This window comes from Chrysemys picta, chromosome 12 (genome assembly GCF_011386835.1).
Source record: "Chrysemys picta bellii isolate R12L10 chromosome 12, ASM1138683v2, whole genome shotgun sequence".
Lineage (NCBI taxonomy): Eukaryota > Metazoa > Chordata > Testudines > Emydidae > Chrysemys > Chrysemys picta.
The window spans coordinates 10216523-10237419 of NC_088802.1; the positions used below are offsets into that span (position 1 = coordinate 10216523).

The 20897-nt window shown below is 51.6% G+C and overlaps 2 protein-coding genes across 14 annotated transcripts in view; one reads left to right on the forward strand and one right to left on the reverse strand.

The window, feature by feature from the left end:
* Positions 1–20897, reverse strand: part of LOC101948742 (zinc finger protein RFP-like) — a 1201957-nt gene that overhangs the window by 399333 nt on the left and 781727 nt on the right. The window lies entirely within an intron of this gene.
* LOC135974943 (zinc finger protein 160-like) lies at positions 260–19045 on the forward strand. 13 transcript variants are annotated; one of them, XM_065564452.1, is made up of 6 exons: positions 2543–5762; positions 7592–7679; positions 8194–8320; positions 8791–8829; positions 16021–16134; positions 16462–19045. In XM_065564452.1, the coding sequence occupies exons 1-6, from the start codon at positions 5722–5724 to the stop codon at positions 18222–18224; spliced, it is 2172 nt and encodes a 723-aa protein (XP_065420524.1). In that variant the 5' UTR covers positions 2543–5721; the 3' UTR covers positions 18225–19045. The 13 variants fall into 13 exon arrangements, with proteins under 13 accessions (XP_065420535.1, XP_065420534.1, XP_065420532.1 ...); XM_065564463.1 differs by lacking the exon at positions 8791–8829 and having other exon boundaries at positions 260–5762; positions 16021–16199; XM_065564462.1 differs by lacking the exon at positions 8791–8829 and having other exon boundaries at positions 260–5762; positions 16021–16199; positions 16465–19045.

The window sequence follows — 20897 nt, forward strand, 5'->3', positions numbered from 1 at the left end:
GGGGGTGAACCTCAAAGAGGAGAGTGGTATAAAAGCACAAGGGAGAATTGCCTCCATTTTTACCTCTCCTCTCCCATCTTTACAGAAGTCAACAATATGCCTTGAAAGGCAACAGGGGCCTTGGACTCGGGAGGACGGACCAGGGCTAGAAGAAAATTCAGCCTGGCTACTAAGAACTGTGAACTGCCTGCAACATCGGGTGGGGTGGGAAATCCTGTTTGTTTTGTATCTTCCTTAGTTTGGTAAAATTTAGGATTTAAAATGCATTTTTATTTTTTTAACCCCTTCTGACCTTTTACATCTTTCTCCCTTGTAATCCCTGAAAACCTTCTTGTTCCAGTTCAGTGTTTTGTCTGGACTGTGTGTTTTCATTGAAGTGTTTGGGGGATTGACTTGAGAGAACAAGGCTGTGAACCTAATCAGGCCCCTTTGTGGGGATGACAGACTGAGCAGTCCAAGATGCACATTCCCGGGGTGCAAGGCTGGGAGTAGAAAACTGGCTGATGTTGCTGGGTCGACTGGTAAGTTCCTGATTGTCTGGCTAGTCGCACTCAGTATAGTGCAGCCAGGAGTGACTTTGAATGCTGGTGGCTGTGTGTGAGCAGAGCGTGGAGGGGTTTGTTGTTCACACAGGAAAGCAGTGTAAAAGATGCCCTGGGATGGAGAACTAAGCAGTTCAACAGTCCAGATTGTACCCTGGGGTATGTCTCACACCAACTGTCTCCTGCGACCTAGCATGGCACCGTTGGGTTTTCATCATCCTGATTGTAGTGTATTAAACTGCTCCGCGTAGGAATGTGCTACTGGTAGCAGTTACTGATACATAATGGATTGTAAGAAACTGCTATTGTAGTAAACTGCTACCTGATGTAGCAAATGCCTACTGGTAGCAGTTTCTTGCACTATATTATATGTGAAATTGCTACATGTAGAAATGTGCTATCTGTAGCAGTTATTTATAGGTATAGATTGTAAGAAACAGCTTTTGTAAAAAGATGTTACTTCCCTCATGGGTCATGTTTTCTAGACCTTAATTTTTTTCCCCTCTTCTCTGGACTCTCTCCAATTTGTCCACATCTTTCCTGAAATGTGGTGCCCAGAACTGGACACAATATGCCAGATGAGGCCTAATCAGCGCAGAGTAGAGCGGATATCCCAGAGTGATGTTCTGTTTTTTGCATAGATCCCTTTCCAGAGTATTCGTATTCAGTTTGTGGTCCAGATCCCTTTCCGCAGTGCTCCTTCCTAGGCAGTCGTTTCCCATTTTGTGTGCGTGCAGCTTGTTATCATTCACAAACTTTATAATTGTGCTCTGTATGCCATTATCTCAATCATTGATTCAGATTTGGAATAGAAACTTATCCAGAACTGATCCCTGGAGAACCCCACTCGTTCTGCCCTTTCAGCCTGACTCGGCCCTTTCAGCCTGTGAATCACTGATAACTACTGTCGGAACTGTTTTCCAACTAGTTTTGCACCCATCTTATTTTAGCTCCATCTAGGTTGCATTTCCATAGTTTGTTTATGAGAAGGTCATGGCAGACAGTATCAAAAGCCTTACTAAAGGCAAGATAGACCAGTCCTACAGATAGCATTTTCACACATACACATGTAAGAAATTGCCGCATCCCCGGCTCCGGCAGCGGCCCTCCCCAGCTGCCCGTCTTTGGCCGCTGCCCTCCCTGGCTCCGGCCGCTCTCCCCGGCTCCGGCCTGGCCCCATGGCTCCAGCCACCCGGCTCCTGCTGTGGTGCGACGCGGCCGGGCTCTGGCAGCGCGGGTCCGGGCGCGGCGACGGCCATGGCCCTCCCCGGCTCCGGCCACCCAGCTCCCACTGCGTCCTCTGGTCCCATGTCCCCAGGCTCCTGGCTCCATCCGCAGCCAGACTTAGTGCCACCAGCCACTCCAGGCAGCACGGTAAGGAGGCAGGGAGGGGGTGTTGGAGAGAGGGCAGGGGAGTTTGGGGGGTGGTGGGGAGGTGGATAGGGGTTGGGGCAGTCAGAGGACAGGGAACGGGGATTGAATAAGGGCAAGGGTCCCGGGAGGGCAGTCAGGAAGGAGCAGGGGTTGGATGGGGTGGTGGAAGGCAGTCAGGGGCAGGGGGTCCAGGGGCAGTCAGGGGACAGAGAGAAGGGGTGGTTGGATGGGGCAGGGGTCCCTGGGGCAGGGGGAGCATCAAGGAACACGGGGGGTTGGATGGGGCAGGAGTCCCGGGGGGTGGGCCATGACCCCCTCGTGCGGTGAGGAGGGAACCAGTTGTTACGATTTTGGCAGCTCATCACTGCTTTGACTGCCAGATGCTGGGAGTGGACAATGGGATGGTTCACTGAGTCATTGCCTGGTCTGATCATTCCCTTAGAAGCACCTGGCCTTGGCCACTGTCACAAGACAGGATACTAGATTAGGCGGACTATTGGTCTGACCCACGATGGCAGTTCTAATTTTCTGCAAAAATTACAATAGATTTTTTTCCAGGGAGAAAGACGTTCTAGGAGATAGTATACTGCCTTTATTGAATGTTTGAGAATCAAGTTGTACACAATGGCATGCGGAAAAACACTAAGGGCTCGACTGAGAGGCAAAATAACAGTTGCAAAAATGCAATCCCCATTGGTGGATTGACTCAAAACAAAGTTTTGACACTAGGCCAGAAATTCAGTCACCTCTAAAATGGGAAGAAAAAATTAAATTTAAAAATTCAGGGAATTCAGGGAATCCCAGCAGCAGATAAGACAACTTGGGAACTGCTCGGAGACTCTATGCAGTCAGATACAGTGATAAGGGATTCTTTGTTTCTGAGGGGATATGTGTAAAATGTTTCACTGAATTAATTCTCAGGGATTATCTACACTGGCAAGTTAAAGTGCTCTAGCTTGCTGGCTCAGGGATGTGAAAAATCAGCCCCCGGAACGCAGCAAGTTTGAGCGCTTTAAAGCGCTAGTGTGGACAGGGTTGGATCCCAGTGCTTGGAGCTAATCCCCTCGTTGAGGTGGATTACCAGGAGCACTGGCACCTGCGGCCAGGGCCGGCTTTAGGAAGTGCGGGGCTCGATTCGATGGGACCCCGGCAGGGATGACTCACCCGGCGGCGCTCCGGGTCTTCCACGGCACTGAAGGACCCGCCACCGAAGACCTGGTAGTGAACCACCCGGTGAGTACATCCCCCGCCCCATCTGACCCCCACCCATGTCCTCCCCCTGACTGCCCCCCTCAGAAACCGCAACCCATCAACCCCCCTCGCTCCTTGTCCCCTGACTACTCCTTCCCAAGACCCCCCACCCTAACTGCCCCCCAGGACCCCACCCCCTATCCAACTCGCCCTGCTCCCTGTCCCGACCCCATCCACCACCACCCCGACAGACCCCCGGAACTCCCACGCCTACCCGAACCCCCCCTTCCGCATCCCCTGACCGCCCCCCCAAAACCTCTGCCCGATCCAATCCCCCCACCCACTCCCTGTCCCCGGGACTCCCTGCCCCTGCCTTATCCAACTCCCCCCTCCCCACCCCGATCTCTTACAATGCTGCTTACCCCCACCGGAGCCGGGCCAGGCCCGGGGCCGCATCACCCGGCCGGAGCCGCGCCACCTGGAGCCGTGCCACCGTGCCGGAGCCGCTCGGCCAGAGCCGGACTGGGCCGCGCCGCGCCTCCGTGGAGCCCTCCTCACGCCCCCCTACCCCAGCTTACCTGCCCTGCTTGTTTCCAGGCTTCCCCCCCAAACATCTGATTAGCAGGAAGCAGGGGCGGAGAAGGGGGGTGGAGTGTTCGGGGGGGAGGGGGAGGTGAGCTGGGGCCGGGGTGGAGAGCTACGGGAGCTTGGGAACCGGCTCCAGCTCACCATTGGGCACGGGGCCCAATTGAGGAGAATTGGGCAAATCGGCCTAAAGCTGGCTCTGCCCGTGGCAGCGCTTTGAAATTTGTAGTGTAGACATAGCCACAGTAGGTTAGATCAGACAAAGAGGAGCTGCATTGACTAGGCATTGGGATGCCTGTGCCTTTAAGAACCCAGCTCTGGGAAGCCAATGCTGAGAGGTGCTGTCTGTGAGAAAGGAAAGAAAAAAAGCTGTTTTGCCCCCCACCATTTTTGCAAGCACGGGTGTCTCAATCCCACTGGGGTAACTGTTACCCACTGTGCCCCGCCTGTGCCGGGTTTTGCCCTCTGTCACCCTCTGCCAGCGCCTCACCCCGAGCTTAACTCCTGCTCCTCCCCCCCCAGCCCTGATTTTGCCCTTTACCCCCTCTCCTAATGCTGCCTCCAGCTGCTTGACCCCCCTGACCAGTCAATTTCTGCCCCCTGCTCCGATTCGCCCCCTTTGCCCCTTTTTACCCCCTGTAAACAGCAGATTTTTACGGTTAATAAGGGCAGGATGAAGAGCAGTGGCTTCAGCAGAGCATGCTCAATTCGTGTGACCATACAAAAAAGCCACTTTGCTCAAATAAAAAAGCCTCTCGCACCCCAACAAACAAGTTTGCCAAGCAGTGGTATCTCAGTCCCACGGGGGTAACTGCTGCCCCCTCTGCCCCTGCCTGTGCTGGGTTTTGCCCTCTGACACCCTCTGCCAGCGCCTCACTCCCGGTCTTAACTCCAACGCCTCCCCCCCCCCCTTCCTGATTTTCCCTTTAGCCCCTTTCCTACTCAGGGCTGCCCCGGGGGGGGGGAGGAAGTGAGGCATGAGAGTGAGGCCCCCACAAGACTTTTTGGCAGGCTTCCCAGGTCTTCGGCAGCATGTCCTTCAGTGCCGCCAAACACACCCGGAGCAAAGACCGCTTCTTCCGCTCCGGGTCTTCGGCGGCAGTTCGGCGGCGACGGTTCCTTCCGCTCCGGGTCTTTGGCGGCAGTTCGGCGGCGAGGGTTCCTTCCGCTCCGGGTCTTTGGGGGCAATTCGGCGGCGAGGGTTCCTTCCACTCCGGGTCTTCGGCGGCAGTTCGGCGGCGAGGGTTCCTTCCGCTCCGGGTCTTTGGCAGCAATTCGACGGCGAGGGTTCCTTCTACTCCGGGTCTTCGGCGGCAGTTCGGCGGCGAGGGTTCCTTTTGCTCCAGCTCTTCGGCGGCAGTTCGGCGGCGAGGGTTCCTTCCGCTCCGGGTCTTTGGTGGCAGTTCGGCGGCGAGGGTTCCTTCCGCTCCGGGTGTTCGGCGGCAATTCGGCGGCGAGGGTTCCTTCCGCTCCGGGTCTTCGGCGGCAGTTCGGCGGCGAGGGTTCCTTCTGCTCCGGGTCTTTGGCGGCAATTTGGCGGCGAGGGTTCCTTCCGCTCCGGGTCTTCGGTGGCAGTTCGGCGGCGAGGGTTCCTTCCGCTCCGGGTCTTTGGCGGCAATTTGGCGGCGAGGGTTCCTTACGCTCCGGGTCTTCGGCGGCGACGGTTCCTTCCGCTCCGGTCTTCGGCAGCAGGTCCTTCATCCACTCCGGGACCCGCTGCCAAAGTGCCCCAAAGACCTGGAGCGGAAGGAACCCCACCGCCGAAGACCCCGGGCCCCCTGAATCTTCTGGGCGGCCCTGTTCCTACTGCTGCCTCCAGCTGCTTGACCCCCCAGACCAGTAAATTTCCACCCCCTGGTCACCCCCCTCCTTGCTCCGATTCGCCCCTTTGCCAATTTTTAACTCCTGTCAAAAGCAAAGCGCGGATTCTTCCGGCTAATAAGGGCAGGGTGAAGGGCAGTGGCTTCAGCAGATGTACTGAGCATGCTCAGTACACCCTAAGTAGCACATTGCTACGGAGAGCGCTTTAATGCACTACACGGGCCTGGGCCCGCCCCGCTCGGAGGGAAGGTGAGAGAGACCCGCCCCCCCCCCCCCCCCCCGTCACCCCCGGGCTGCAGGGGGAGGTTTGGCCCCAGGCTGCTCCCAGCGGAGCTGGCTGCGATTCCAGCCCTGGGCCCGGCCAGCCCCCGGTGTGTGCGGGGCGGGGGGAGCCAGCCCGGGCCGTGCTGGGGCAGCCGGGGGGGGGGAGCAGTGCGAGACGCCGCGTAAGAGGGGCAGGGATGTGTGGGGGGAACAGGGCGGACAGAAGGTGGGTGATGGGGCTGTGGGAGACAGGCGGGGGGTCAGGGCGATGGGGCGATGCAGGGGGATCAGGCTTCAGGGGGGAATGATGGGGCTGATGGGAACGAGGCTGGAATGGAGGGAAAGGGGGTGTGTGGGGAGGGGAGACCGGGGGGAGACTGTGAGAGCAAGAGGAGACCGGCTGGGGAAGGGAGAACCAGGGGTCAGGGAGCATTGGGGGGCCGCTGGGGACTATCGCTACAGGGCTCAGAAACTACAAGGCAAATATCCAGATGCCCCCCCCCCCGCCACCTTCCCTGCCGCCCCCATGTGCTAATGACCCACCCATGCTGGTGGGGTCTGTTTCTCCTGAGTGTGGGGGCTGCCCACGGCCCTGGTCTGATGTCCAGGCAGGATTCAGATCTCAGCCACACCGGAGTCAGACCGGAGTCACTGCTGGTTCTGGGCCAATGGGATCAGCCTCTGCCTGCCTGTCCCTGGGGGCTGCAGGGGCAGGACAGGGAGGCTCAGGCATTAGCTGCTGCCACCAAAGGGCTCCGGTTCTGGCCAAGGGGGAGGAGGAGGCGGGCGCGTGTCTCTCCCTGCTCATGTTATTACAGCCCTGGAGTGGAGCTTCCTGGTGGGTCAGATGTTGTTGCCCCCTGAATTCTGACCTGGGAGCCCAGACTTAGCCACTGCTTCTTATGCAGCGGGGTCTGTGTGTGGGGGGAAAAACCTGCATTCACCCCCCTCAGTGCCCAGCCCCGGGAGGGGAGGGGGAACAGGTTCCAGTGGCTGGAACCAGCCCCTGGGGCAGCCCCGGGCTCTGCCCACACCAGCCCCTGAGCCGGAGCCTGCAGGTGACTGCGAGAGACCTGGGGGAAAGGGCTGGGGCTGGGCAGGAAAATGACACTGCACAAAGGGCCCCTTTCAGGGACCAGCTGGTGAGTTTGTACTGGAGGGGAAGAGGGTTCCCTGTGTGTCAGTGGGTCCCAGAGATGCTGCCCTCACAAACTCAGTCAGGATCAAACCCCTCTTAGCAGTGGCAGTGGGTGATCTAGCTAGTAAGTGCAAAGGCTCACGACACTGGGGCAGTCACCAATTCTCCCACGGCGAGGGAAGAAGATAAAAAGGGGGAGCAGAGAGACTGAAAGGGGCAGCAGGAGCAGGAAGTGGGGAGGGAGGTTCCCAGGTCCAGGCCCCTGCACCCTCGGGGCAGACTTGACCCTCTTGGGAACAAGGGGCAGAGCTGAGAGAGGAGAAGCCAGTTGCTGACATTGCTGAAGCACCGCACTACTTCAGGAGGGGCGGGAAGGCAGAGAGGGAGTTAGAGGGGCTGACACTACAGTGCCGGAGGAATCCCCCAGAGTGGCTCCTTCGGTTCTGCTCTTTTTCCAGCATTTGGCTCAGAGACACTGTTACTGGGAGGGTTTAATGGTGCCCCGGTGGGTTCAGTTCTGGCAGGAAGGGCCTGGCCTGGGTGGTAATAAACTAAGTGGGTTTCTTGCCAGCGTGGCAGTGTCCAAAGTGTCTGTCTGCAGGGAGAGAGCCTGGGCGGAATCGGGGTGTGACAGGGACTCAAGCCCCTTCTGTAACCTCCCCCATCGCCCCGACAGGCTGAGGAATCACGTCCACATTTCACTCCAGATCGTCCCGTCGTGCAGGAGACAGAGAAGCGAAATGGCTGTGATGGAGCCAGCTCAGGTAGGGGATTCTCAGGGAGTTGCTGGGCATGGGGAGGGAGAGGCAGGGAAGAGACAGGGTGCGATAAACATGCTGAGCAGGCGTATTGGTGGTGGGGAGGGGGGAACATTCCCCCATTTCTCAAATATGAAACAACCCCCATGGGCAGGGCTGGAAAAACTGACCAGCCTCCCAGTGCTGAAGCCTGACCCCACTGGCCCAAGGCTGCTGTGAAATACGAAGGGAAGCTGTTGGGATTCCTGTCCCTGTCCCCAGCTCAGAGCTCGCTTCCTGTGGCTGGGAGGTGTGTGGTAAATGAGAAGATGCTGCCCTTCTCCATCTGCTGTGTGGGGGCAAGGAGCTCTCACTTACTCCCACCCCATGAAGCCTCCTGGCTGCTCTGAGCAGAGTGTGGGTGGGAATCTGCTTCTCCAGCCCTCCCAGAGCTTCCGAGATTGTTTTCTTATTCTTTCTTCCTTTCCCATGACTGTGGCTGTGGCAGCAGGTGCTGAGTGGGGGACTCTTGTTGTTTCAGATGCCGGTGACCTTCGAGGAGGTGGCTGTGTATTTCACCCAAGCGCAAGGGGCTCTGCTGGACCCCGCTCAGAGAGCCCTCTACAGGGAGGTCATGCAGGAGAACTACGAGGCAGTGACCTCGCTGGGTAAGCGATTCCCGTCCCCTCAGTTAGTCGAAGCTGTGCAGCGCTTTAACAGGACAGTGTGGTCGCACGCCAGCACTGGGACAGAGCTGGTAAACCACCTCCATGAGCAAGTTTCAGCGCAGTAACTTGCTATTGTAGACAAGGCCTTAGTAGTGTATCTCATAAGTGTGCATCTGTACACACTGTGTGGCTAGTGCTGTTGTGTTGTTAATTTCAGGCACACCAAATACATTCATATTTAGAGATGTTTTCAAGACTTGGGCTTGCTTTAATTGGAGCTCCACACTTCTTATTCCTTGCTTCAATAATGTACCAAAAATGTTGTCACATGTGCCTCTGTAGCCCTCAAAATGTTACCCAAGGGAAAATGTCAGCCTTGTAACGCCTGAATATCAGACGATTTAAAACTCCAGTTCCAGCACCAATGCCACCTACAATGTATTCTCTTATACCTCTTTTATTTTGTATAGTCCCGTCTCCCCATGGTTGTCGCCAAGCATGTAATAGAGGTAAGGCATATGGCATACACTGCAGATGTTGTGTACTCATGTTTATTTGAGTTCTTTCCAACCGGATTGTTTGGTCCACAATAGTTGGGGCTTCAATTATTTCTCCCCTTCTATATGGGTGTTCGTCTGCCATAATTCTTGGTGCAATCTCATTTACTGGTATTTGATTGATAAACATAAAAAATGACCATATCCCTATATGGGTGTTCGTCTGCCATAATTCTTGGTGCAATCTTATATCCCTGAAAATATCCTCCCTCATTAATTTTCCTAAAGCAACTCAATCTTATCATTATGGAAGAATCCACCATCATATCATATTCCCATAATTTGAGAGCCATTGACTCATTCCATCCCACATGAATATTAGCCAATTCTTGTTCAGGAGTCACGTCTAAGGTGACTACATCAAATCCCAAACGGTACAATTCAGAGTGCTCACGTTCAGATTATTTTCATCATAACTAAATCTAAACATTAGTCAACCTTCCTCTCTTAGTATGGACAAATATCTCCATTGCTCTTCCAAATTGGTTGTAGGTATTTCCATCTCACATTTTTTCCATCTTCCCACCGTATTTTAAATTTTACCTCAAAAGGTTTCTCTTCACATATGGTTTTGTTTGGTCCTGTTTTTCCCATTCTGTCCCAGGAGTAGTCAAATGTGTTATCTCCTTTGCTCCATACCTCCATCCTAGAGGTGCTCCCATATGTATATCCACCTACCCCTAAATTCCCCCAAATATTCAAACAATATATTAGTGAGGAAAAAAAGGTGGGGGGAGTGAGTGAGAGCATGTAGGGAGATACCGCACAGTGTTATTGTAACAATGTTTAGAACACTGTTTAAGACAGAGGTGGGCAAACTATGGCCCATGGGACCATCCTGCCCGGCCCCCGAGCTCCTGGCTAGCCCCCGGTCCCTCCCCCGCAGCCTCAGCTCGCACACTCCGCCGCCGGTGCAATGCTCTGGGTGGTGGGGCTGTGAGCTCCTGGGGCAGCGCAGCTGCAGAGCCCGGCCTGACCCGGTGCTCTGTGCTGCGCGGTGGCAGCGGCGGTGTGGCCCGGCTCCAGCCGGGTGGCGCGGCTGTAGCGCTGCCAGCCACCGGTGCTCCAAGCAGCGCAGTAAGGGGGCAAGGAGAAGAGGGGGTTGGATAGAGGGCAGGGGAGTTCGGTGTGGTGGTCAGGGGGCGGGGGTGTGGATAGGGGGCGGGGTGGTCAGGGGAGGAACAAGGGGTTGAATGGGGGCAGAGGTCCCAGGGGGGCAGTCAGGAAGGAGGAGGGGGTTGGATGGGGTAGCAGGGGGCAGTCAGGGGCAGGGGTTCCGGGGGCAGTCAGGGGACAGGGAGAAGGGGTGGTTGGATGGGGCAAGGGTCCCAGAGGGGCCGTTAGGGAACGGGGGGCTTGGATGGGGCAGGAGTCCTGGGGGGGGGCAGATAGGAGGTGAGGGCCAAGCCACGACACGCTCCCCTAACCGGCCCTCCAGTCAATTTACGAAACCCAATGCGGCCCTCAGGCCAGAAAGTTTGCCCGCCCCTGGTTTAAGAAGAGAAGTAAAGGGGTGGAGGAGGAGGCAGCCAAGTGGACTAAAGTTAAGCCCCTTCTCTTTTAGTAAAGCAGATTATTGTATTTGGGACATGCCCTTGGATGCAGTGGAACCCGATGTAACAATTGACACTTTAGAAAATATGTTTGAGAAATATGTACAGCTGTGCAGGCCTAATGCGAGTAAAAAGCAAATGGCTGTAGTGTGGCTGGTGTGGCAGGCTGCAAAGAAGGCAATTGCATGTAATGGGGAAATCTGTGCGGAGATGCAGACATTACAAGAGAATTCTAAAACTCGCCAAGAAAATTTGGAGCGGGAAGTGAGGCCGCACAGCTAATGCAAACTCAAATAGAACAAATGGGGAAACAAAATACGGAATTGGAAAAGAAAATGGTGGATTGGGAAAAGATTCAGGCCGACAAAGATAAATGGGAAAATCAAGTGGTAGGGATGAAACAGTTAATTTGAGAACCGACTGAGGAAGAGGAGACTGCAAGCGCTTCTCACAGTTGGTGCCCGAAAACCATAGCAACCTGGAGGAACCAGGTGAGAATGAGGGAACTGCAAGTGGCGTCTGTATGTCAAACAGAGAATGGAGATTTGGATTTGGATTTTAATGGAGATATCCAGTATGGAGAGGATTCGGAGGACCAGCGTGGGGGTCAAGAGAAAAGGAACTTACCGTATATTCTCGTTCATAAGCCGAATTTTTTTAGTAAAAAAGGGAAGCACCAGAGACGGGGGGTCGGCTTATGAACATATATAGAGAGGGGGAGGTGGGACACAGCCTCCCCCGACAGAGAGAGCAAGGAGAGGCAGCAGAGCCAGAAGGGAAGAGGTGGGGCCAGAGTCTCTCTGCTTCTGGCCACGCCTCTCTCCCCCCAACCTCTGAAGCAGCTCCAGCCAGGCCAGAGACATCCTCCCCTGGCCCTCTCCAGATAAGGTGGGAAGGGATGGGATGGGGAGAGTGTGGGAGTCCCAGGCTAGGGGTGGGGTCATGTAGGGGGTGGTCATAGGGGTTTCTCCGCTGACCTCCAGCTTCTCCTCCCCCCCCCAAATTTCCCCACCAGTTGCTGTCCCGGCCCGTCAGGGTAAGCAGCTGGCGTGCCGGGACACTTTGGTTACTTAGGTTTACCTTCATGCCTGCGGATGCTTGAGGTAAACAAACCATCTCGGCCTGCCGGTGGCTTATCCTGATGGCCCGGGAGCCAAAGTTTGCTCACCCCTGAATTATAGGGTCGGCTTATGAATGGGTCATAAAAATTTTCAGTTTTGACTTATCCATCTTGGGGGGGATCGGCTTATAAACGAACCAGCTTATGATCAAGTATATACGGCAATTGGCCTTGAGATGGGCTTTATCCTAAACTGAGGGAAGAAATAAAAAATTGGCCGGGAGAGCCTAAGCCAGAAAAGTCTGTAGCAGTGTTAGAACGGAGATCAACTATTAACGATGCAGCGGGAGAAATACAGTCAGAACAGACATGAATAATTCCGGCCAGTTCGTCAGATTTACAGTTGAGGGCGAAGTCATTAGGCCCAGTGAATATGAAATATCTAGCTGCGTGGCTGGTATAGTGGGCAGAATTAGGAAGAATGGAGAATTTAAATATAAGCAAATGTTATAAATTGATCAGGGCAGCTGCCACCGGAGAGAGTAGACAAGCAGTAGGTTGAGCGAAAAATGCTTTGGAGAGGCAGCCAGATGCATGCTGGCTGGTGCCGCGATTTATTGTGCTGTTAGGGAAAGAGAGAGGTCAAAGACCCTTGAAGGAGTTATCCAGTGCAGATGACATGAAGCCTGGGGATTTGCCCAGGGATTACCTGTTAAAGAGAATAACATTGGGGTTATTGGCTGGCGAAATGTAACCGGGACTAACTCCACGGCAGAGATTGCCGGACATATCACAGCTGATTCTTTGATGGCCGTTGATTTGAATCAGAGAGAATTTTGGAATGATGTGTTTGAAGGATTGGACAGGAGTTTAGTAGCAATGTCTACTAATTTGGTGAACCAAGCAGCCCAGGATGAGGGGTTAACTGTTATGGAGTCACTGGATAATGTGCCAACGAATGATGAAAGGGAAAAGCCAGGTAGAAGGATTGAAACCCAGAGTAGCTTTTGTTGAAGCAATAACATTCAGAGGAGAATGCTTATAGATCAGGACACCGTGAGAGAGGAAGGGGCCGTGGTAGAGGAGAAGACGCACCACCACAAGGAGGTAGAAGTGGAATAATCAAAATGAGCCCCAGAAGGGAGGAGATGTGATTTGAAATATTGCTTGGAGGTATTTGAAATTGAGGGGAGTAAATATGGATAAGCGGAATGGGAGATGTACTGATGAATTGATCAAAGCATGGAAGGAGAAATATCTAAGGAGCAGAAAAGAGTTGCAGCTGTGCAAACTGAGGATTCCTAGAAACCTATTTTATGGGGAAGCCCCGATGACAAGTTGCTCCCACTGGAAATGGGTCCCCAGGAGTGAGCGATGGTCACGAGATGAAGATGGGACTCGAATGGGAGACCTAGAACAACTGTCATTGTGGGAGACAATGGACCCAAGGACGCCCTATTGTATAGTGGGGCTGGTGTAAATATTGAAAATAGAAATTGTGATTTGACTCGATATGTGTGAGATCATTACAGCAGCCTCCTTTGCTGGGGAAGGACTGGCAGGAAAGATGCATCGTTCAGTAGAAATAACTATTATACCCAGAGGGAGAATAGGAGGTTTTTGTTGTAAAGAACAAATGCTTCAGATAAATCAGGCGACTTAGCCAGTGACATTAGGAACTCCTTGTTTGGAGAGGAATCGGTTGGTTTTGGATTTAACTCATGGAGTTCTGTGGCGTGTGCCCGACTGGACAGTAGACGCTCTGACAGCAGGACACGTGCCAAGAATATGTGCTGCAGAAGCAGTGGAGGAGATTACACTGAATCCACGAGATGTGTGGGTAAAAGAGTTTCCCAATGTATGGACCAAGAATAAAGCAGAATGTGGTAAAATCAAAGCGTGTGTTAAAATCGCAGGGGATGACGTGCTACCACAGAGACAATATAAATATCGCGTGCAGGCAGAGGCAGGAATTGACAAAACAGTTGAATCACTGGAAGGAGTGATTGGAAAGGGGAATTCCGCACACACTTGCCCAATTTGGCTGGTACTAAAAAGCTTCAGGAGATTAGAGATTGACCGTGGATATTAGACAAATTAATAAAGCTACCCCTGCCATGGCACCAATAGTAGCAGATTTGCCTCAAGTCATGGCAAGAATATAGGGGGCCTCTAAATGGTTCTCTGTCATAGATTTGGCAAATTATTTTTTCGCCATCCCGATTCTTGGGCCCGCTTTGTGTTTACCTTCACGGGACAACGGTACTTATTCAAAAGAATTCCCCAGGGCCTGCGCTGTGCTCCAGCTATTGCACACCAACATGTGGTGCAGATGCTGGATTAATTCTCCAAAGGGGATCGGGAGAATGTCACCTCATACGTAGATGACATATTAGTTGGGGAGAGACTGAGGAGGTGCTGACTGGGTGGACTAAAAGTGTGTTGAGACTTATTCAGGGAACGGGTTTTAAGGCTATTCGAGAGAAAGCCCAATTAGTGCAACAGAGGGTGAATTATTTGGGGGTGACCCTAGGGGAGCAAGGAATTCAGGTAGATCAACAAAAGGTGACATCATTGCTGAAATTACCCAGACCAGAGAATTCTCGTGCATTGAGAGTAATGTTAGGAGGGTTTAACTATCTAAGAAAGCACATTTGGCATTTCACCATTATAACTAGACCCTTGTGGTGTTTATTGAAAAAGAAAGTAGAATGGGAGTGGGGGCCTGAACAAGAAAAAAGCTTTTTGTGACTTAAAACAGGCTTTGGTACAAGCCCCAGCATTGAAATTCCCTGAGATGAACAAGCCGTGGGTGGCCGGCAACCCAACAGGGATTAGCATCAGTGTTGATGCAGGAAACTGATAAGGGAAAGTTAATAGCAGTGGCGCACCCGTCTAGAAGATGAACCCCTATGGAGCCGCAGTTTGGAATTTGTGAAAGAATGTTTAGCTGCTGTGTGGGCCATTGAAGCTTTTGCTTTTGACTACTGGCACAGCCCCTGTTGTAATACAGATACCTCACTCTCCCCTGACGTACATCTGATCAGGAAAACTGCAGGAGAAAATTTCCAATACCAGAATGGCCCAACGGGCTTTGATGTTAACTAGCAGAGATGTTACCTATGAGAATAACAAACAAGCAAGGATGTTACCATATGTCCTCCTGACAGAAGGAGAAGAGCATGAATGCCCACGTCCAGAAACTGAACCAAAGTTAATAGAAGAAGCACCGCGGTAGATGAAGTGTTAGGCCTTGGAGAAAAGAGGTTTGGTTCACAAATGGTCGTTCGTACCATGAAAGGCGTAAGCAATATATGGGTGATGCGGCTGTGCGAGCTAATGGGGAGACATTCTGGATCCATGAGCAGGACTTCCGGTCAGGTAGCAGAGCTCAGAGCTCTTAGGCCATGTCTACACTGGCGTGTTACAGCGCAGTAACTTGCTCGCTCGGGTGTGAAAAATCACCCTTCCCCAAGTGCAGCACATTTGCACCCTGTAACGCACCAGTGTAGGCAGGCTCCCAGCGCTCGGAGCTATTCCCCTTGTCTTTGAGGTTTTTAGTGTAGACTTAGCCTTTGTGATCTGCTTAAACAGAAAAAATAATGTGGCACTTTGCCTTCACGTCTATATGGATTCAAACTTTGTGGTACAGGGCCTGTTACACTGGATTTGGATTTGGAAAAAGAACCATTGGGAAACAGCTGAGGGGGAAAATTTGGCCCAAAAGGAAAACTGGAAATGTATCTCTGATTGGTTGAAAGAACACCTGGGAAAATTAAAGGTAAGACATACTAAAAGTCATCCAAAGGGAGAAGGGGATGAAAAATATCAGAAAGATAAAGTGGCTGCTTTAGCTAAATTAGCAAATAAAGGAACCTTTGGGGGTTATGGTAATTACTAGCGCTCACGCCATAAAACAGGAGGCTGAACCTAAAGATGGGGAACCTGGAGTATGAAAGGGGGTTATTCAGTGAATAAGAAAACAGGAGAGGTAAAGTGGGTACCTGATAAACTTCAAAGAGAAGAAATCGTTAACCTATATCACTCTGTGGCCCACCGAAGAATAGAAAATACTCTCTTTAAGGTAAAAACAGATTGGAATACGGTCTAAGGTGCGAGAGGACATAGAAAATTTGGTTAAAAATTGCATAAGATGTGCAGCAGTTTAAAAGAAACCACCAAATTTGGGACCCCTGTGGCACCAAAGACTTGTAAAGCCGTGGAGTAGAATACAGGTTGATTATATTAAGACCCAAAGGGGGCATCAGTATTTATTAGTGATAGTAAAAAGAATGAGTACTTGTGGCACCTTAGTCCTATAACATATTACATGGATATATGGGTTATATATGTACATATCCCAACATACCCTGCGTCTCCTAAGGGGGCTCAGTGACCCTGTTCCCATCAACTGGAATTGAATTATCCCTCATCACGGGGACAGGTTCCACTCATTGAATGCCCTATGTGACAAATACTCTCTCAATACTCCATGCACCCTGATCTGGTCTGATTTCACCCCGCGTATAGGATTTCCCATTCCCAAACCTGACCTGGTCGCACAGCTGGAACGAGGGGAAGAACCGTGGGTGCCCGATCTCCAGGCCTGCGAGGAAAGAGAGATCCCGAGAGGCACCCACACAGGTGAGGACTGACACAGAAACCATCTGGGGAATGAAGGAAAAAGTTGAGAATCCCCAAAATATGGTGTAAGTAAGAGCTCACAGTTCTTCCTCATGTCAACAAAGGGAGGGCTGCAGTCAGCAGATATCGCTCACTGTTTTCCACCCGTCCTGTTAGCTGCAGGAGTTTCCTTCACAGCTTTCTTCCCTGTGAGTGTTTGGGTGGGATCTGGAAGCAGAATCCAATTGCTGATTCTTCACAACTTTCGTGTGGTGTGTTTTCCTTCTGTGCTATTCCTCTTTCTCCCCAGCACAATGACTCCTTTCTGAATTGTCTCTTTCTCCCCAGCAGGTGCTGAGAGAGTCAGTGAGAAGGAGAAAGGGAATCATCATGAGGAAGATCCTGGGGAGGTGGAACCACAGCGCACATTTATGGGAAGAGCTGAAGGGAATTTTTCCCAGTGCTGGGAACAGGGAGAAGCTTGTGGAAATTGGCACAGGTCAGAGAGGCTGATGGGAAACCAGCCAGGGAAGAAAATGGATGAATCTATTAACTGTGGGGGAGGAGACAAGGATCCCAAAGCCCAGCGGACAAATCCCAAGCAAGAGAAACCCTACCACTGCCTCCAGTGTGGGAAAGGATTCATTGTGAGACCACACCTTGTTACAAATCAGACAATCCATACTGGAGAGAAACCCCTTCAATACTTGGCCCCTGGGAAAATCTTCAATATATGCTCAGACTTTAATAACCATGGGAAAAGCCACATAGGAGAGAAATCCTATCAATGCCTCGAGTGCGGGAACTGTTTGAATTCAGCACTAATTACACATCAGGCAATCCACACAGGAAACAGACCCCATAAGTGCTTAGACTGTGGAAAAAGTTTCACGCAGCGATCATATCTTGTAATACATCAGAGGATCCACACAGGAGAGAGACCCCATAAGTGCTTAGACTGTGGGAAAAGTTACATACAGAGTTCGGACCTTGCTAAACATCAGGCAGTCCACACAGGAGAGAGACCCCATAAGTGCTTAGACTGTGGGAAAAGTTACATATGGAGGTCAGAGCTTGTTAGACATCAGGCAATCCACACAGGAGAGAGACCCCATAAGTGCTTAGACTGTGGAAAGAGTTTCACACAGCGATCATATCTTTTAACACATCAGAGGATCCATACAGGAGAGAGACCCCATAAGTGCTTGGACTGTGGGAAAAGTTTCATATGGAGGTCAGAGCTTGTTAAACATCAGGCAATCCACACAGGAGAGAGACCCCATAAGTGCTTAGATTGTGGGAAAAGTTACACACGGCGATCAGACCTTGTTAGGCATCAGGCATTCCACACAGGAGAGAGACCCCATAAGTGCTTAGACTGTGGAAAAAGCTTCATACGGAGGTCAATCCTTGTTAGACATCAGGCAATCCACACAGGAGAGAAATCCCATGAATGTGTGGACTATGGGAAAGGCCTTGTTACACGTCAGGCAATCCACATAGGAGAGAGACCCCATAAGTGTTTAGACTGTGGAAGAAGTTTCAGAAACACATCAGCCCTTGGTAAACATCAGGCATTCCACACAGGAGAGAGACCCCATAAGTGCTTAGACTGTGGGAAAAGTTATATAAGGAGGTCAGAGCTTGTTAGACATCAGGCAATCCACACAGGAGAGAGACCCCATAAGTGCTTAGACTGTGGAAAGAATTACACACAGCGATCATATCTTGTAACGCATCAGAGGATCCACACAGGAGAGAGACCCCATAAGTGCTTGGACTGTGGGAAAAGTTTCATATGTAGGTCAGACCTTGTTAAACATCAGGCCACCCACACAGGAGCAAGACCTCATAAGTGCTTACACTGTGGGAAAAGTTACACACGGCGGTCAGACCTTGTTAGACATCAGGCAATCCACACAAGAGAGAAATCCCATAAATATGTGGACTGTGGGAAAAGTTTAATACGGAGGTCAGACCTTCTTAAACATCAGGCAACCCACACAGGAGAGAAATCCCACAAGTGTTTAGTCTGTGGAAAAGGTTTCATATGTAGGTCACACCTTGTTAGACATGAGAGAATCCACACAGGAGAGACACCCCACAAGTGATTGGACCGTGGGGAAATTCACGCAGATATCACACCTCATTAAATATGAGAGAATCCACACAGGATTTAAACTTCTCTGACACAGACAGAAAGTGTTAAGGAAATTGCATGTAATTGACCTAGATTCAACCTTTAGAAACATGTTAGAAAATTGTGTCCTCAGATAAACTAGAGCTTCAAGAGGTAAATGTGTATTGTTAAAGACATGGAAGAAGCTGGTAACTGTAGTAGTCTTTGTTTAGTTGTATCTTGTTAAAGGTTAACAATGGAAATAAACAGTTCCTGTCTAGGGCTGTATTCTGTGAATTCAGAGATTAAAAGGGAATATTAACATTTAGATAAAACTTGGTTGTAATAATGTCATTGTTTGTCTCCTGAAAATTTGTGGTAAACTGTCTATGAACTGCTTTATGGAGAATCTCCTCATGTTAATCCATGTAATTAATTACCAGTGATGTTTAGGAAATAGGTTACTTCAAAAGCCTGTTGTTCAGCCAAGGACTGTGAGCTGTCGAGACGCTGCAAAAATGATCTGTTCTTCTCTGATCTGCCGAAGCGTTATTCAGGGCGGGGGGGGGGGGGGAGGGCAGTGTGAGTCGGAAGACGGAGATCTCCAGTCCCATCTGGACCGCCCTGACATTGAAATTGGGCATTGGACTAGAATGTGATGAAATGATTCTGTAAAGGACTCTTTGCAATTCTAAAGCATCATCTCTACAGTGAAACTGACCTAAGGACTCTGCCAGTCTGTATGTATAATGATCGTTCAACCAACTCTCTCTCTTTTCTTCTTTTAATAAATCTTAGTTGAGTTAATAAGAATTGGTTATAAGCGTGTATTTGGGTCAGAACTGAAGTATTCCTTAACTTGGTGGATAATGTATAGGATCCTTTGGGATTGGTGGAACTTTTTAATGTGATGAATAAGAATTTCTGTTAGCCCATTTAAAAATCTTGGGGATATCTGGGAGGGAGCCCAAGGCTGGGTTGCTCTAAGGGAGATGTTCTTTTTCCCTCTGTGTAGCAGTAAGGTACTGTAGAAGCTGTTTTGTGTCTGGTTTGGTGAATCTAAGTATTGGAATATCCACCAGTTTTGAGGATTGTCGGCCCCATTCTTTGTAGTTTGCCCTAATTACGCAATCTCAGTGTGGCCCCCCAGGACCCTGGTCACAACTTCATAAATGCCTGGCCTGTGGGGAAAGTTTCATTCAGCCATCGTATCTCCATAGCCCCAGCTGATGGGGGGGATGCCCTGCATTTCCCAGCCCACGGTGTTAGGGGGGAAAATCCCCTGTGGCTCTGCAGTCGCTTCGGCTGGTGGGGAAACACCCCTGCAGCTCGCAAGCTGCCACCAACAGAGGGTGGCGGGGAGTCTGCCAATGGTCCCCAGTCCTTGCAGGCCCACAGCTCCCCACTCTTCCTGGGCACTGGGGAATGCTCCGTGGTTCCCCACTACCCATGGGCCTTGTGGGATCCCTCAGTTCCCCAGTCCCCGTGAGTGCCTGGGACCTCTAGAGTTCCCAAAGGTCTGTGGATGCGGGGGGAATCCTGAGGTGTTGGGGAATTTCCCTGGGGGCAGGGAGGAAATGGCTCCCCAGTCCCCACAAGTGTGTGTGCGGGAATCCCCTGTTGCTCCTGTCAAAGTCAGACTCAGGACTCACAATTTGCCGGACCACTCTGTTTGTTAGCAAAAGTGCTCTGCTAATACACCCAGATAATGTGAGTGCCATGCAAGGCCCAAACTTATTTATACAGATAAAAAGGGCACAAACTTAACAAGATGACAAAGGGAACAGAGCTGATAAGTTTAACTGCGGCTAGACACACATCTTATTTCCTTATTAACTCTTACCGATCTCCTGTTAATGTCCCACCATCAGCTTAAGTGGACCCATTGTTCAATACCTTAATGTTTCTTTTCCTGTCAACTTTATCTCAACATTCCTCATTCCTGCTTAAAGGAACATACAGCATTTCTTTAATCCATTCTACTTTTACACTTCCCCAGGGCTTTGGGGAATTCCCTGCATCTCCTCAGGCACTGCGGATGGGGGAGGAATCACCCCCAAACCTCTCCAGAGGCAACAGGGTCGGGAATCGCCCTTGGGAATCTGTCCCCAGCTCCCCAGCGCAAGGTGCAGGGAGGAAATCTTTTGAAGCTCCCTATTCCCTATTCCCCATGGGTGTGGCCACTGCAGGCAGCTGAGCAATCGTTGCAGCTCCCAGCTTGGGGAGGAATCCCCCAGAGTTCCCCAGGTGGTGGGGAATCCCCCACACTGCCCAGTGCCTGTAAGGGTGGGGGACCCCTTCAGCCCTATGACTCCCCAGCCACCACCGGCAGGGGCATTGTCCTGCAGCTCCGCAGTCTCCATGGGATCTCCCGAAGCTCCCCAGGGCCCGTGGATGAGGGGGACCCATGGAGCTCGCTAGGCACCACAGGTGGCAGGGTAACCCCTGCAGCTCTGCAGCCTGGGGGGAATTCCCACAGATCCCCAGCCCCAGCAGATTGGGAACTCCCACAGCTCCCCAGTCGCTGCCAGTGTGGGCTAGCCCCAGAGCTCTCCAGTCCCCCAGGATGAGGGGAACCCCTGGTGCTCCCTAGTCCTTGCAGGCAGCAGGGTAACCCCCACAGTTCCCCTGCCCAGCCTAGGGGAAGAAATCCCCCAGAGCTCCC